Source organism: Oncorhynchus nerka, linkage group LG2 (assembly GCF_034236695.1).
Source record: "Oncorhynchus nerka isolate Pitt River linkage group LG2, Oner_Uvic_2.0, whole genome shotgun sequence".
NCBI classification, from domain to species: domain Eukaryota; kingdom Metazoa; phylum Chordata; class Actinopteri; order Salmoniformes; family Salmonidae; genus Oncorhynchus; species Oncorhynchus nerka.
Window position 1 is genome coordinate 22,849,930 of NC_088397.1, and position 12,714 is coordinate 22,862,643.

Here is a 12,714-nt window from a genome sequence, read left to right on the forward strand (position 1 = left end):
GTATACATCCTCCATAAACAAAGGATATATACACACACACCAAAACATTACATGCCATTCACACTCATAATTTACATTTGACAGTGATTAGTCAACACAAGCTGATCCATTTATTTCCTTCTGACCTTTATTACATACAAAAATATGACTGAGGTTGTCAGCACGGCTCTATGCACACATGAATAATTGCAGCAGAAATACGCGCAATGTAATACGCAGTGTAATGACCAGTGCATAAGCAGTACTAGCCTGGTTCCAGATCTGTACGCGCTTTAGCCAACTCAGCTTCCTTTGCCGTCCCAGACATGTTAGCTACAGGGTTACCATCACACTGAACACTACAGGAGTGTAAGCTAAAGCACATACAGCTTTATAGGCCAAGGGCCTATTGGAAATGGAACCCTATATAGTGCACCACTTTGAGTCATAGGGAGCCATTTCAGAGGCAGACCCAAGCTAAAGCAGTACAGACTCATTAGAAATTCTTCTCTACATGCCTTTAAACAAAAACACATACAATCCAATAGAACTGTTATAAAATTCATGACAAAAACGTCTACACAGATGCTGTTACTGCTGGATTAAATTATATACATGCCATAAAAGAAAAGCCTTCCGCATCAAATAAATAAACTATTGTTACACATTTAGGATTTAAATTATTTGTCCATATCTGTTAGTGGTGTTGAGGGATTAAGATGGTGTCCTGCTCTGCTTGAGATGGCGCACCTCACACACCGGTCTCTCTTCCAGTCCAGACAAAATTAAAGCAGCTACGCACACAAACTTTTCAGTCAAAAAAATTATCTATTTACATAAATATAGTACACACACATGCAGCACTCTTCTGTCTGCCTTCAATGATGATTCAACCATAAATTAAGACATTCAATAACACTCATATGCCTCAGTTGTCACTCCACTTTCTACTAGTCATAAAAATAAAGTACCTAATATAGACATTATATATAAATATACACACACAACATTAACAAACACTCTGGTTTCACACAGAAAGCTTGTTTTAAATTTAAATTCGCATCAACGACAGCAGGGATTTTCAAGTGTCTAACTGATTCCCCATTTAGTGTTTTCTAGAAGTGACAGAGACACTCTCTGGAGTCCAAGGCACTTCAGGATGCATCTGAAATTACAATCAATTCCAAACCATTCCTTTGTAACCTCTATGCTTCGGAGAACACCCACCCTATCTTACCTACAAGGACTGCACTTCTACCCACTGATAGAGGGTAAGAGGTCATACTGTGGTCCATAGCTTTGGTCCTTTATTTTTATTTATTGCTTTTGTGCTTCGCTGTTCGCTGTAGTTGTCCTTCCTGTTGTAGTTTGGAGGCTGTGTAGTAGTCATGCCTGTTGTCGTTGTTTGTTATCATTTCTGTTGTAATGGTTGTTTTGCAGCTGTAATTTCTTTTTATGTAGTTGTGTAGTCCTCCAGAAGCCTCTGGTTGAGAATCTCCCAGATCATCAGTTTCCTGAACAGCGGCATGTGACACTGAGGAGAGTGAGAGACAGTGTGTGAGTGGAAAAGAGATTGTACGAGTGTACACCGAGTGAGTATGATAGCCTACGACGACCTATGTACCTGTCGGAAGGTGAGAGGCCACCCCTGGGCGATGTAGTCAGCATATTTACAGGCAAACACGCCACAGTCACTGCCATTCTTCTGCTGAGGGATCTCCTACACACACACACACACACACACACACAAGGGATCCTGGTGAAAAGCAAATCACTAGAGAACGGATGCTATTTCTGACAGCCCTAGACACACTCTGTATACATTCAAGACAAAATAAGAACGACAAAGATGATTAGATATGCATTTCTGTCTGGGTAATTTACGCTGGCCCTCAAGCTGCCCACTGTCCACTTGCACGCGTCCAGATCTTGGTCCTTCCTGGCCTTGTGCTCCTCTCTCAGGTACAGCCTGGACAGGGTTGGACGAACCAAATACATTACAGGATTACAGAATGAAATGACAAAAAAGATGGTCATCAGATTACAGGTACTTTTGTCAAACCAAATGATTACTGGAAGGGGACTGAGGACTCACAGTAAGAGGCTGCAGATGTCGTCATGTCTCTGTCCCATAGAGTCATAGGACCTCACAGTCCTGGAGTTAAAGTTTATCACCTAGAGAAAGAAATAAACAAAGTCCACAGGTATCTACAAATGACCACAGAGAAGGACCAGTGGACTTTCTAAAGCAGTGGTCAACAACCTTTTTTGAATCACGATCACTTTGAGTCAAAATGCAAGACAAGATCTACCGCTCAGATTTGTTTTATTTTTAACATAACTTAAAAAAATGTTAGCCTATGCAACATTAACCAACTAAAAACAATTATGTAGCAATGAGGGTTGTGCTAAAGTACGCTATAGGCCCAACACACCATCACTGCATATTGGCTATGCTTGAATTGCTCTGCCAATGTTCTTCAGACATTTCAAACGTTTGCTTCAAAACAAGCGGATCTACTCACGACCTCTCATGCTGTAAACACAGTCCAGTTCAAAGTGAATGGCACAGATCCATATATGGCAATGGTCTATTTGCAAATAGGCCTGCTGCATTGCTGATTGGTTATTCCGCACCAGTCTGTGTAGCGTATGGGCGGAGTCGTGCGTGTCAATGCAATAGAATCCTACTACGACACGTTCTGCCTACAACAAAATCACTTGCATAGTTAGTTTTATTTCAGTATGTTGGATTGAAAGTGGCTAGTATTGCATTGATTAAATCACAATTCCCACAGTAAAGGGAAACGTTGATAGTATAAACTCTAGAAAGTTGAGTGAAGTTCAATCTCGTGCTTCTCTGCGCAGGCTGATATTTCAGCGTGCAGCTCGGAGGCAACATTGCCTATAGGGGTGCACTTGATTTGCTCTATGGGCCTGCCGGGTAGGCGGAGATCTACCTTCAAACACATTAAATGGTTCAAAATGTGAACACAGCCTTCTCAGCACTAGGGCTGCCGAATCAAGTGCAGAAATGTTTGGTGATTGACAGGTTGGCTGTGATCGACCGGTCAGCCGTGATCGACCGGTTGGTGACCACTATTCTAAAGTGAATGAAGCCCCGTCAATCTGGGGAGACTTACAGCTAGTGACCAGTGGACTCCCAGGTGCAGCGGAACCAGGATGATGTCATACTGGAAGAGGTCCACAGCTTTGGTCCATCGCTTCACGGCGGCGTGCCCCCCTCCATGTAGTTTGGGGAAGAAGAATGTACTGAAGGAGTAGACCTTCAGCCCTTGCCCTGCACTACTGCTACGAGTCATCACTAGGGACAGGTAGAAGTTAATCACCTGAGACACAGAGGGAGAGTTATTTTGTTAGACACACACACATCTATCCTTCTCTTTCTCTCACATGCAGGCACACACACCCTCACACCAACAACCTCAAACTTAACAGCCAACAACCATACACACCTCATCATTGAGCCAGCTCCCTTCCTGTAGGGAAGCCAGGTCTCTCTGTGTGATGCATAGCTTGAAGGCTGAGCTCAGGACCAGGTTAGGATCCCTCTGAGACAGGGCACGACTCACCTCCACAGCCATCTCCTACACACACACAGTTTGAAATAAACAGAATGAAAACAGACCCATAGAATACCTACACTCATATGTCAACACAATACAGACATACCATTACAGGGAAAAATAACACTCACCTTGCTGAACCTGGGCAGCTCCTCAGTGCTGTTGAGTGTGTCAGTGTGTGTTGGCGTCTCTCTGTCAACCAGGTTGAGTCTTGCTGCCACCTCTGCAGAGAGATCCAGCTCTGGCTGCTTCTGCTGGAGGGAGAGAGACTTTTTAACAACCTTATGATGCTTCATAGAAGCCGTATGACGCTTCCTAGCACCCTTACTACAGTTCATAAGTGTGTGTCCTACCGTTGCATTGCTGGCAAGTTGTGTATCCACAGCTGCGCTGAGAGGCTTACTGAGACACAACTCTCCTCTCATGTCTCTGGTTTGTTTGGCTGAGGATGTATCTCTCCACATATACACACTGGGGTTGGCTGCAGATAGAAGGAGAAAACATTAGCCTAGGACAACAGCTTCCAATACATGAGAAGAGGGGTGAGAGAGGCTGTGATAGTAGTCTACCTCTGAAGGGTCCTGTCTTTGGGGTCACAGACTCATAGGTTCTTCCCAAAATGGCCATTCTATGTCCATCTTGTGTAAATGTTTCCCTGTGAGGAAGCAAAGAAAACAGAGGTTTGTAAAAACTAGCTAACGGAACCACTGGAATGAAAACTATAATCTCACACTCTCCATCACCACTCACCCCTGGAGTTTGGTGCGGGTGAAGGGCAGCGGTTGGCTCTTGCTGTATTTATCGGACACCATCTCCAGTAGCCGTCTGTAGTGTTCCTTATCACTCTCCTTCAGAGCCTGGAAACAGAACAAACCTGACAACTACTGACATACCTGGCGTGGCATTTAATAAAAACCAGGATCAATCACAGGGTTGATTTTCATTTCAAACTCACCTCCTCCACTGCCAAGCACTGTCTGTGAGAGCGGTTTGGGGTGGGCAGGTCTGAGCTGGGGGGTCTTGTCCCAACCCCCACCCCCTGGGTAGGCCGACTGGGAAGGAGCTGGAGGGAGCATCTCTGGGGCTTGTCTCCATCTCTCCCTCTGTCTGGGTTCCCTGGACCCAGCACTAAGCCACTGAAAACAAGACAGAGAACAACGTTTACAGGAGGAACATCCCACATATGTAGAACCTTTGTGTTAAAGCCCCAGAACTGAAAGTATGCAGTAGACAGAAGATACCTACGTGTTTTTCCTCAGAGGGGGAGAGGCTCCCTGGAGGAGGCCCAGCCCCCCTCTCTCCCTCTGTCCTCCTACCGTTGGTTTCTCTGGAGACAAGGAAAGAGGGATAAACAAGTTGAAGCAACCACTTGACCTGTCCCCTCTGCTGTTACACATATTATATACCATGATGTTGTAATGTACAACACAGCTGTCCTCCTTCCTTATCAATCAAACAATCAGAGCCCTCGTTACTCACCCATTTTCCAATCAGAGCTGCTCATCCATGAGGTGTGGAGTTCATCTATTCCCATCAGGCCCACGGGGCCCTACATAATAGGAGTGATTTAGGACATAGATGTGAATATTGTGCAGCTATTGCACAAACATTTTAAAGTTTATGTACTGGTATGTGTCTTTCAGTCAGAGCAGTGGTTTATGAGTGTGTTGTGTACAGTACTAGAACGCACCAGTGGTACACATTCATACCTGGCTTGCTGTGTACCTTCCGTTTCTCTCACTGGCAGGAGACAGTGGGTTCCTCAGTCTCAGCAGCCCAGCCACCCCTGCTACAGTCTTCTTCACAAAACTAATGATGTCTATGACAATAGGAGAGAGTACAACACACATGAATTATAAGAACAATGGCTAAAAGTAATTGGTAATAGGTTACCATACCTTTTCTCCGTCTCTTGATCGCCACTGGTTCACTCTGGCTAACATTTTCTGAAACATGAACGCTGTAACAGAATGTAAACACGTAACTAGCCAGGTAGTAGTTACATTTGTTAACTACAGTATCTTATTATTTGGTACGTTAGGAAATAGTTAGCTAATGTCTGGTAAGTGGCGCGAGGAAAGAGTTAGCTCGCCTTATTTATTTTTGAAGCAGCTAACACCAACTGGAATGAATGACAATTGTTGCTAATAATTAGCTAGCTAGGTTAGCGAGCTTGGGTGACAAGTGTTTAAATGTTAAACTAGCTGTTAGCTAGTTGACTGGCTAGCGTGTGCCAGCCAGCTTACTAACGCTTTACATAAACAGCTATACAGAGCACACTAGCACCAAAGACAGTACATGTGCCAGTCACCGACCTCTGGTAGTTCCTTTTGGTTGGCCTGGCGTTGCTATCCTGCCGTTGCTGGTCTATCTCCCCGCCAACGTTCAAACCAGGCCAACCGGAATGTTTTTGCCCGGTTATAGGCTCGAAGAGCGACGATAGTCCGTCAACTACCCATCCGTACATCACAGACAGATACGAGAGAATGGAAACTTCCTCGTACGGTCGGGCCAGGACTATCTGCGGTTTAAAATACAAGCTCGGTGGGCACAAATGTTCTACCTGCGCCAAACCAGCATTCGCCTTTTATCTAGCACAGTTAGCCTAGCATTTAGCTTCGTGTTGAAATGACTGAAGTGAATGTACACAAACGTGAAGACCGTAAACCGTAGGGGGAAAACGTCAGACTTCCTCGTACGGTCTACTTGGATATGCTAATCTTATTCCACTTTCCCGTACTAGTTGCCACTAGGAAACTCTGAAATGTATGACTTGCTAAGCTGTTGACATCGGCACTTGTAAAAATACAACCAGTTAGCGAACAGTTTTCTAGTTCCGACTAGTATTTGAACGCGGAATTAGACTGGTACTGTGGCATGTAAAACATCTTAGCCCGTGAAAAGGCCTGTCAGGGCTCTGTTTTGCATATCATGGGTGTTGTGTGATTATGTTTCCGTTGGATTGTCAAACAAATCACTTCAAAAACTAGGCTACCTGTGCAGTTCGAGCCACTATAACAATTTATTTTGCTGATACTCTGTACTGAACTGTAAAGCCTACTGCCTAGTTTCACCCATAATTTACACATTTATGTTTATAATTTCCGACATTTGGTAGGGCATATTATAATTTCCGACATTTGGTAGGGCATATTATAATTTCCAACATTTGGTAGGCATATTATAAGTTCCAGCATTTGGTGTGGCCATTTGTTTGTCAACTATAGTTATACATGCAGCGTCTCTTCTGTCATAACTTGTTGCCCGAGAAGACTAAATACAGTAGTGATCGCCAGACTAATGTCTTACATCGATAGGATGAATGCATTCATCTAGTTAACACCATTAAAGTACTGTTGTAACCAAACGCTGCTTTCCCGACTAAAGAAGGGACCCGGAGACCCACAAATACCTGTGTGTTTGATTTTGGTGACACAGCGACTCCTCAGGCAGAGTCAACCCTGTGAAACCTGCAGACAAGTCAGACATGGATGGGAGACATATTCTACTCAAGGGCAATAGTACCTAAAGCACTCGAAGCAGTGTCGGAAGTGACACTGGATACTCAAGCTAAATTCTCCCCAGGAATGTTTGAGACAGGCCCGAAAAACAGATGGATTAACACCATTTATAATATGGTTCCTCATCTCGAATTCAAGTTCTGGATATAATTAACTGATACAGATGATGCTAACTTTGGATAGAAAGTAGTATATAAATTGTATGTACAATTTAAGAAGCCTATTGGTTGGACTTCAACTAATTAACGATTGTTGCCTAGATCGGCCTGCATGTCGTGTGGCGCTTTGTATGCCGCGGCCGGGGATCGAAATATGGTTGCTCTGCCTCTGAGGCATCTCCGGTCGTTTCAAGAGGACAGAACAAGATTTTCAGCTTGTTGCCGAAGTGGGCGGGTTTCGTTTAGGAACACGAGGAGAACACAATGACAAAACAAGGGGGGGGGAATGGTTGGTCCTGTGCAAAGTCTCCAAATGGCATCAATTTAACCGGGTTTAAGAAAATTAAAAGCTGATGAAACACGTTTCTGAGAAGACTTCAGTACGTTTTGGAACCATATTTGATGTGGTTTAAACACTTTCTGCAAAACAGTGTCGAAGATAACACATTGGCATTTTCTCAAGATATGGTGAAAGAAAGACATACACTGAACAAAAATATAAACGCAACATGCAACACTTTCAAAAGATTTTACCGAGTTACTGTTCATATAAGGAAACCAGTCAATTGAAATACATTCATTAGGCCCTCATCTATGGATTTCACATGACTGGGAATACAGATATTCATCTGTTGGTCACAGATACCTTTAAAAACGGTAGGGGAGTGGATCAAAAAACCAGTCAGTATCAGGTGCAACCACCATTTGCCTCATGCAACTCTTCTTCACATAGAGTTGATCAGGCTGTTGATTATGGCATGTGGAATCTTGTCCCACTCCTCTTCAATGGCATTGCAAGTTGCTGGATATTGGCGGGAACTAGAACACGCTGTTGTACACGTCGATCCAGAGCATTCCAAACATGCTTAATGGGTGACATGTCTAGTAAGTATGCAGGCCATGGAAGAACTGGGACATTTTTCAGGAATTGTGTACAGATCCTTGCGGCATGGGCCAGTGCATTATAATGCTGAAAGGTTAGGATTGCGGCAGATGAATGGCACGACAATGGGTCATTCAAATTGACAACATAAAATGCAATTGTGTTTATTGTCTGTAGCTTATGTCTGCCCATACCATAACCCCACCGCCACCATGGGGCACTCTGTTCACAATGTTGACATCTGCAAACTGCTCGCCCACACAACACCATACACGCTGTCTGTCATCTGCCCGGTACAGTTGAAACCGGGATTCATGTGTGAATAGCACACTTCTCCAATGTGCTAGTGGCCTTTGAAGTTGAGTATTTGCCCACTGAAATCAGGTACAACGCTGAACTGCAAGTCAGTTCAAGACCCTGGTGAGGAGGACGAGCACACAGATGCGGCGCAGGTCCTAATCCAGGCACTCGTCATCTCCCGTCTGTATTACTGCAACTCGCTGTTGGCTGGGCTCCCTGCCTGTGCCATTAAACTCCTACAACTCATCCAGAACGCCGCAGCCCGTCTGGTGTTCAACCTTCCCAAGTTCTCTCACGTCACCCCGCTCCTCCGCTCTCTCCACTGGCTTCCAGTTGAAGCTCGCATCCGCTACAAGACCATGGTGCTTGCCTACGGAGCTGTGAGGGGAACAGTACCTCCAGGCTCTGATCAGGCCCTACACCCAAACAAGGGCACTGCGTTCATCCACCTCTGGCCTGCTCGCCTCCCTACCACTGAGGAAGTACAGTTCCCGCTCAGCCCAGTCAAAACTGTTCGCTGCTCTGGCCCCCCAATGGTGGAACAAACTCCCTCACGACGCCAGGACAGCGGAGTCAATCACCACCTTCCGGAGACACCTGAAACCCCACCTCTTTAAGGAATACCTAGGATAGGATAAAGTAATCCCTCCCCCCCCCTTAAAAGATTTAGATGCACTACTGTTCCACTGGATGTCATAAGGTGAATGCACCAATTTGTATGTCGCTCTGGATAAGAGCATCTGCTAAATGACTTAAATGTAATGTAATGTAGATGAGCTTCCCTTAGACGCCTCTAACAGTTTGTGAAGAAATGGTTTGGTTGTGCAAACCCAGTTTCATCAGCTGTCCGGGTGGCTGATCTCAGACAATCCCGTAGGTGAAGAAGCCTGATGTGGGGGTCCTGGGCTGGTATGGTTACACGTGGTCTGCGGTTGTGAGGTCGGTTGGACCCACTGCCAAATTGGAGGCTTATGTTAATTTTCAGTTCTTTGGCAACAGAGCTGGTGGACATTCCTGCAGTAAGCATGCCAACTGCACGCTCCATCAAAACTTGAGACATCTGTGGTAGTTTGTTTCAAAACTGCTAATTTTAGAGTGGCCTTTTATTTTCCTAAGCACAAGGTGCACTAGTGTCACCCCTGTCATGTGGATGGACTATCTTGGCAAAGGAGAAATGCTCACTAACAGGGATGCACACAAATTTGTGCACTGAATTCAGGAAAAATACACTGTGTATGGAACATTTCTAGGATCTTTTATTCATGAAACATGGGACCAACACTTTACATGTGGCATTTATATTTTAGTTCAGTATAGTTCTCTTCTGTTCCCGAGGCAAATGTAACATTTGTTCTGCCATTTTACTGCAAGACACCATAATATATAAACTCCTGCAGAATTATGCATATGTGAGAGGTTATATGCAGTCAGTGTCCAGATTTCAGTTACTATTCTATTTAAACCCATATGAATTTAAAATGAGGAAGATTCTGCTTATTCATGTATACAGGGTTAACCGTGAGCAGGATATCAAAGGTGCATGTAGACAGTTTATACGAGTAAGACCTTAAGCGGGATATGCGCTACTATTGGGAAAACTGTGCTCATGTAAACGTGGTCATTAGTTAGTAGTGTGGAACTGGTGGTCAGCTGGTACCTCCTACCTTGTATGCCCCAAATGATTACATCATTTAATGGGCATCTCAGTGATTTAAAGCCCCAGATGAACCAGCTGAAATGGTTGCTGATATAACACATTCTAATATAGTATAGAAATGGTTTAATTTATAATTACCAGAGCACCAGTACATGGCATATCAGTGATTTGACCCCTATGTGAACTGTCATGATCTGCAGTGTAACTGAAGACATAACTACCAAAGACCGGTTTCCCCCTTCTGTAAAACTGTTGTCAAATGACACTGGACTGGAATGACCGTTCTAAAAGAACTGGCCTACTTAGTAGTTACTATGTTTCTTTCTTGCCGGACACATTTTGAGATGGTAAATATATGTGCGTCCAAAGCGCCCCAGAACTAATCACCAGCGCTACGGAATGATTAACCAAGTAAAATGGAGGGGTGTTTGTGCCACCATCAGTTTTTGATCAACACACAATTTAACGATACTGTAAGTATTGATGCATGTCTGACCCTGCCTATTTTCAGCCCTGCCTTTAAAAGATGCGCAAGGCAAGTAATCACACAATTCAAATATTTATTTTGTAGAAATGGTGATCGATAAAAAAACATTGACAATACATGTCCACCAGCTTTGATCTATAGATCGGAATTCCAGTGTGAAACTTCGCACATTTATCCACGTGAAATATTAATAACCAAGAACATATACACAGAATCAGAGATACAAAGGTGTATAAAACTCAGGTAGAAAAATAGCGATCTAATACTTTCAAAAACACATGCATTCGGGTGAGAAGACCTCTTAGGGAGTTACTCAGAGGTCGACAGAAATGTATAGAATTTTTTTTTCCGTAAAAAAATAATTTAATGTCTTAAATTCTAACTTTCTAAATCAGATAGACAAATACATTCCATTGTATATTTAAACACAGAGATGGATCATAAGGATGTTGGATTGAAAGGAGGCATTCATACACTGCTTCATTCCTTCCTTCAGCGGTCAGACATTTTGTGGTAGGAGAGAAGAGATGGAGAGCCTGGAGGAGAGAGAAAATGTGTCAGAACCAGATAAGGGCAACACAATCTCTCGCTCTCTCAAACACACAAACATATGAACACCCAGGTGTCTGTGGAAAAACACCCTCAGTACAGAAGAAAACTATTCAATGGACCATTGTCCATTTTAGAATGGCTATGTAGTGACTACCCACGTGTGCCTGCTTACACCAGATTGTGCCCTACCCTGAGATGTACATCCTGGTACTTCTAGTTCGTTCAATACGGTGAGGATGATGTGGGGAGACAGTAACGAAGCAGTGTATTCTGGTACTTGTAGTTAGGTCCTCACCTGGGCCGTACCGGTAGATGGGGGACAGACAGCTGAGGTACAGCCATGTCCTGTTCTTTTGCAGCCACCGCTGCCAATAGCCAATCATATCAGGGGAACTTGGAGGTGGGGCTAAATAAGCCCTGTTAACTGGGTCAGGAGATGGGATTGGAGGTGGTGAGATTGATTGATCAGTTTGTCAGAGAGGAAGAATGTCCATGGTAACAATGCCGTCCCCTAACCCAGGCGATTGTGGGTAGTGGACTTGCCGTGGTACGATGCCGTCGCCAAGCTAAAGCCCCTCTTTCTCTCTGTCACCTCTGATCTTCCCCATCTCATTCAGTGAGTGTGTGCTCAAACAGTAAGTGCAACCAGTGTGCGTTTGTACCTGGACGTGCAGCCCCTAGGCGTTGCTGTACGTTCTCCAGGTGGTGGATGTAGTCTGTCAGAGATCGCTCGGCATCCTGGGACAGAACACTGGACGAAGCAGGCTCAGAGGACAGGACCGGGTTGGAATACACTCTAGGGGGGATAAGAGTGGACAGAATAAGAGAGGGGAGAGAAAGAGGGGGGAGAAGAGGAAGAGAGAAAAGGAAATTAAATCGAGGTATGTGGTTAGAGTTTCCCTCTCACATTGATGGATGTTTACTATGTAAGGAGCAGTACCGGTTGTGGAGCCTGAAGGGTGATTTCATTGGTGAGACCACACCCTTACGGGTGGGGCTGCTGTCTCTAGTAGGTGGAGAGGAGTTGTGATTGGCCAGTGGCTGCTGCTGCCTCAAAACCTCAGTCCTGGAAGCTGAGAGAGAAATAGAAAGGTTACACACTGAACTGTCGATGTACCTTGCCTGGGTGACGTTGGTAATCCTATCTTCATCGCTCTGGATGTCTCTCACACGCACCTGTGCTGTATCCGTTGACAGTGACAGTAGTTGTAACTCCTCTCCTGACGACTCTCTGCCACTTCCTGGTCAGGAACTTCAGTCTGGAGGAGAAGGACAGGGAAGGGTTAACATGCATAACACAATGACCCATAGCTCTATATAACACCCACCCACACACACACACGTCCAACCCAACCCACCGTGAGATGGCGATGACAGCTCGTACTGCAGCTCTGAAGCGCGAGAGGGGAGAGTGTGTGTGGGCGTGGGGGGGTGAGGGGTGCGCCCCCATCCGAGCGATAAGACAGAGAGTTGCCTGTTCACAGTCCTGAAAGCCCTCCAGCAGCAGCAGGAGGTAGCGCTTCTGGTAGACCAGAGACTTCCTAAAGCTCTCAGCCCGTAGATAGCGCTCATACAGTCGCTGGAACTAGA

The 12,714-nt window shown here is 44.8% G+C and overlaps 2 protein-coding genes across 8 annotated transcripts in view; both read right to left on the bottom strand.

The window, feature by feature from the left end:
- Nucleotides 1-105: 105 nt before the first annotated feature.
- On the bottom strand, nucleotides 106-6,450 carry LOC115132539 (sentrin-specific protease 2-like). Of its 3 annotated transcripts, none has more exons than XM_029665295.2 (16): nucleotides 5,882-6,443; nucleotides 5,465-5,526; nucleotides 5,276-5,385; nucleotides 5,046-5,115; nucleotides 4,812-4,893; nucleotides 4,522-4,702; nucleotides 4,317-4,423; nucleotides 4,136-4,221; nucleotides 3,920-4,047; nucleotides 3,698-3,817; nucleotides 3,456-3,587; nucleotides 3,123-3,329; nucleotides 2,075-2,154; nucleotides 1,864-1,948; nucleotides 1,604-1,699; nucleotides 106-1,513 (listed from the first exon to the last, which is right to left on the bottom strand). In XM_029665295.2, the coding sequence occupies exons 1-16, from the start codon at nucleotides 6,031-6,033 to the stop codon at nucleotides 1,433-1,435; spliced, it is 1,779 nt and encodes a 592-aa protein (XP_029521155.2). In that variant the 5' UTR covers nucleotides 6,034-6,443; the 3' UTR covers nucleotides 106-1,432. The 3 variants fall into 3 exon arrangements, 2 of the variants coding, with proteins under 2 accessions (XP_029521155.2, XP_029521148.2); XM_029665288.2 differs by having other exon boundaries at nucleotides 3,698-3,820; XR_010465123.1 differs by lacking the exons at nucleotides 106-1,513; nucleotides 1,604-1,699 and adding an exon at nucleotides 2,505-2,685 and having other exon boundaries at nucleotides 3,698-3,820; nucleotides 5,882-6,450.
- A 4,181-nt stretch (nucleotides 6,451-10,631) lies between these two features.
- Nucleotides 10,632-12,714, bottom strand: part of LOC115144504 (pericentrin-like) — a 34,963-nt gene continuing 32,880 nt past the window's right edge. For all 5 annotated transcript variants that reach the window (XM_065024723.1, XM_065024718.1, XM_065024711.1 and 2 more), the window contains 5 exons: nucleotides 12,483-12,709; nucleotides 12,301-12,383; nucleotides 12,065-12,197; nucleotides 11,787-11,920; nucleotides 10,632-11,108 (listed from right to left, as the gene is read on the bottom strand). In XM_065024723.1, coding sequence (XP_064880795.1) covers nucleotides 11,065-11,108; nucleotides 11,787-11,920; nucleotides 12,065-12,197; nucleotides 12,301-12,383; nucleotides 12,483-12,709 — 621 coding nt within the window. In that variant the 3' untranslated portion in view covers nucleotides 10,632-11,064. The remainder of the gene's footprint in view (nucleotides 11,109-11,786; nucleotides 11,921-12,064; nucleotides 12,198-12,300; nucleotides 12,384-12,482; nucleotides 12,710-12,714) is intronic.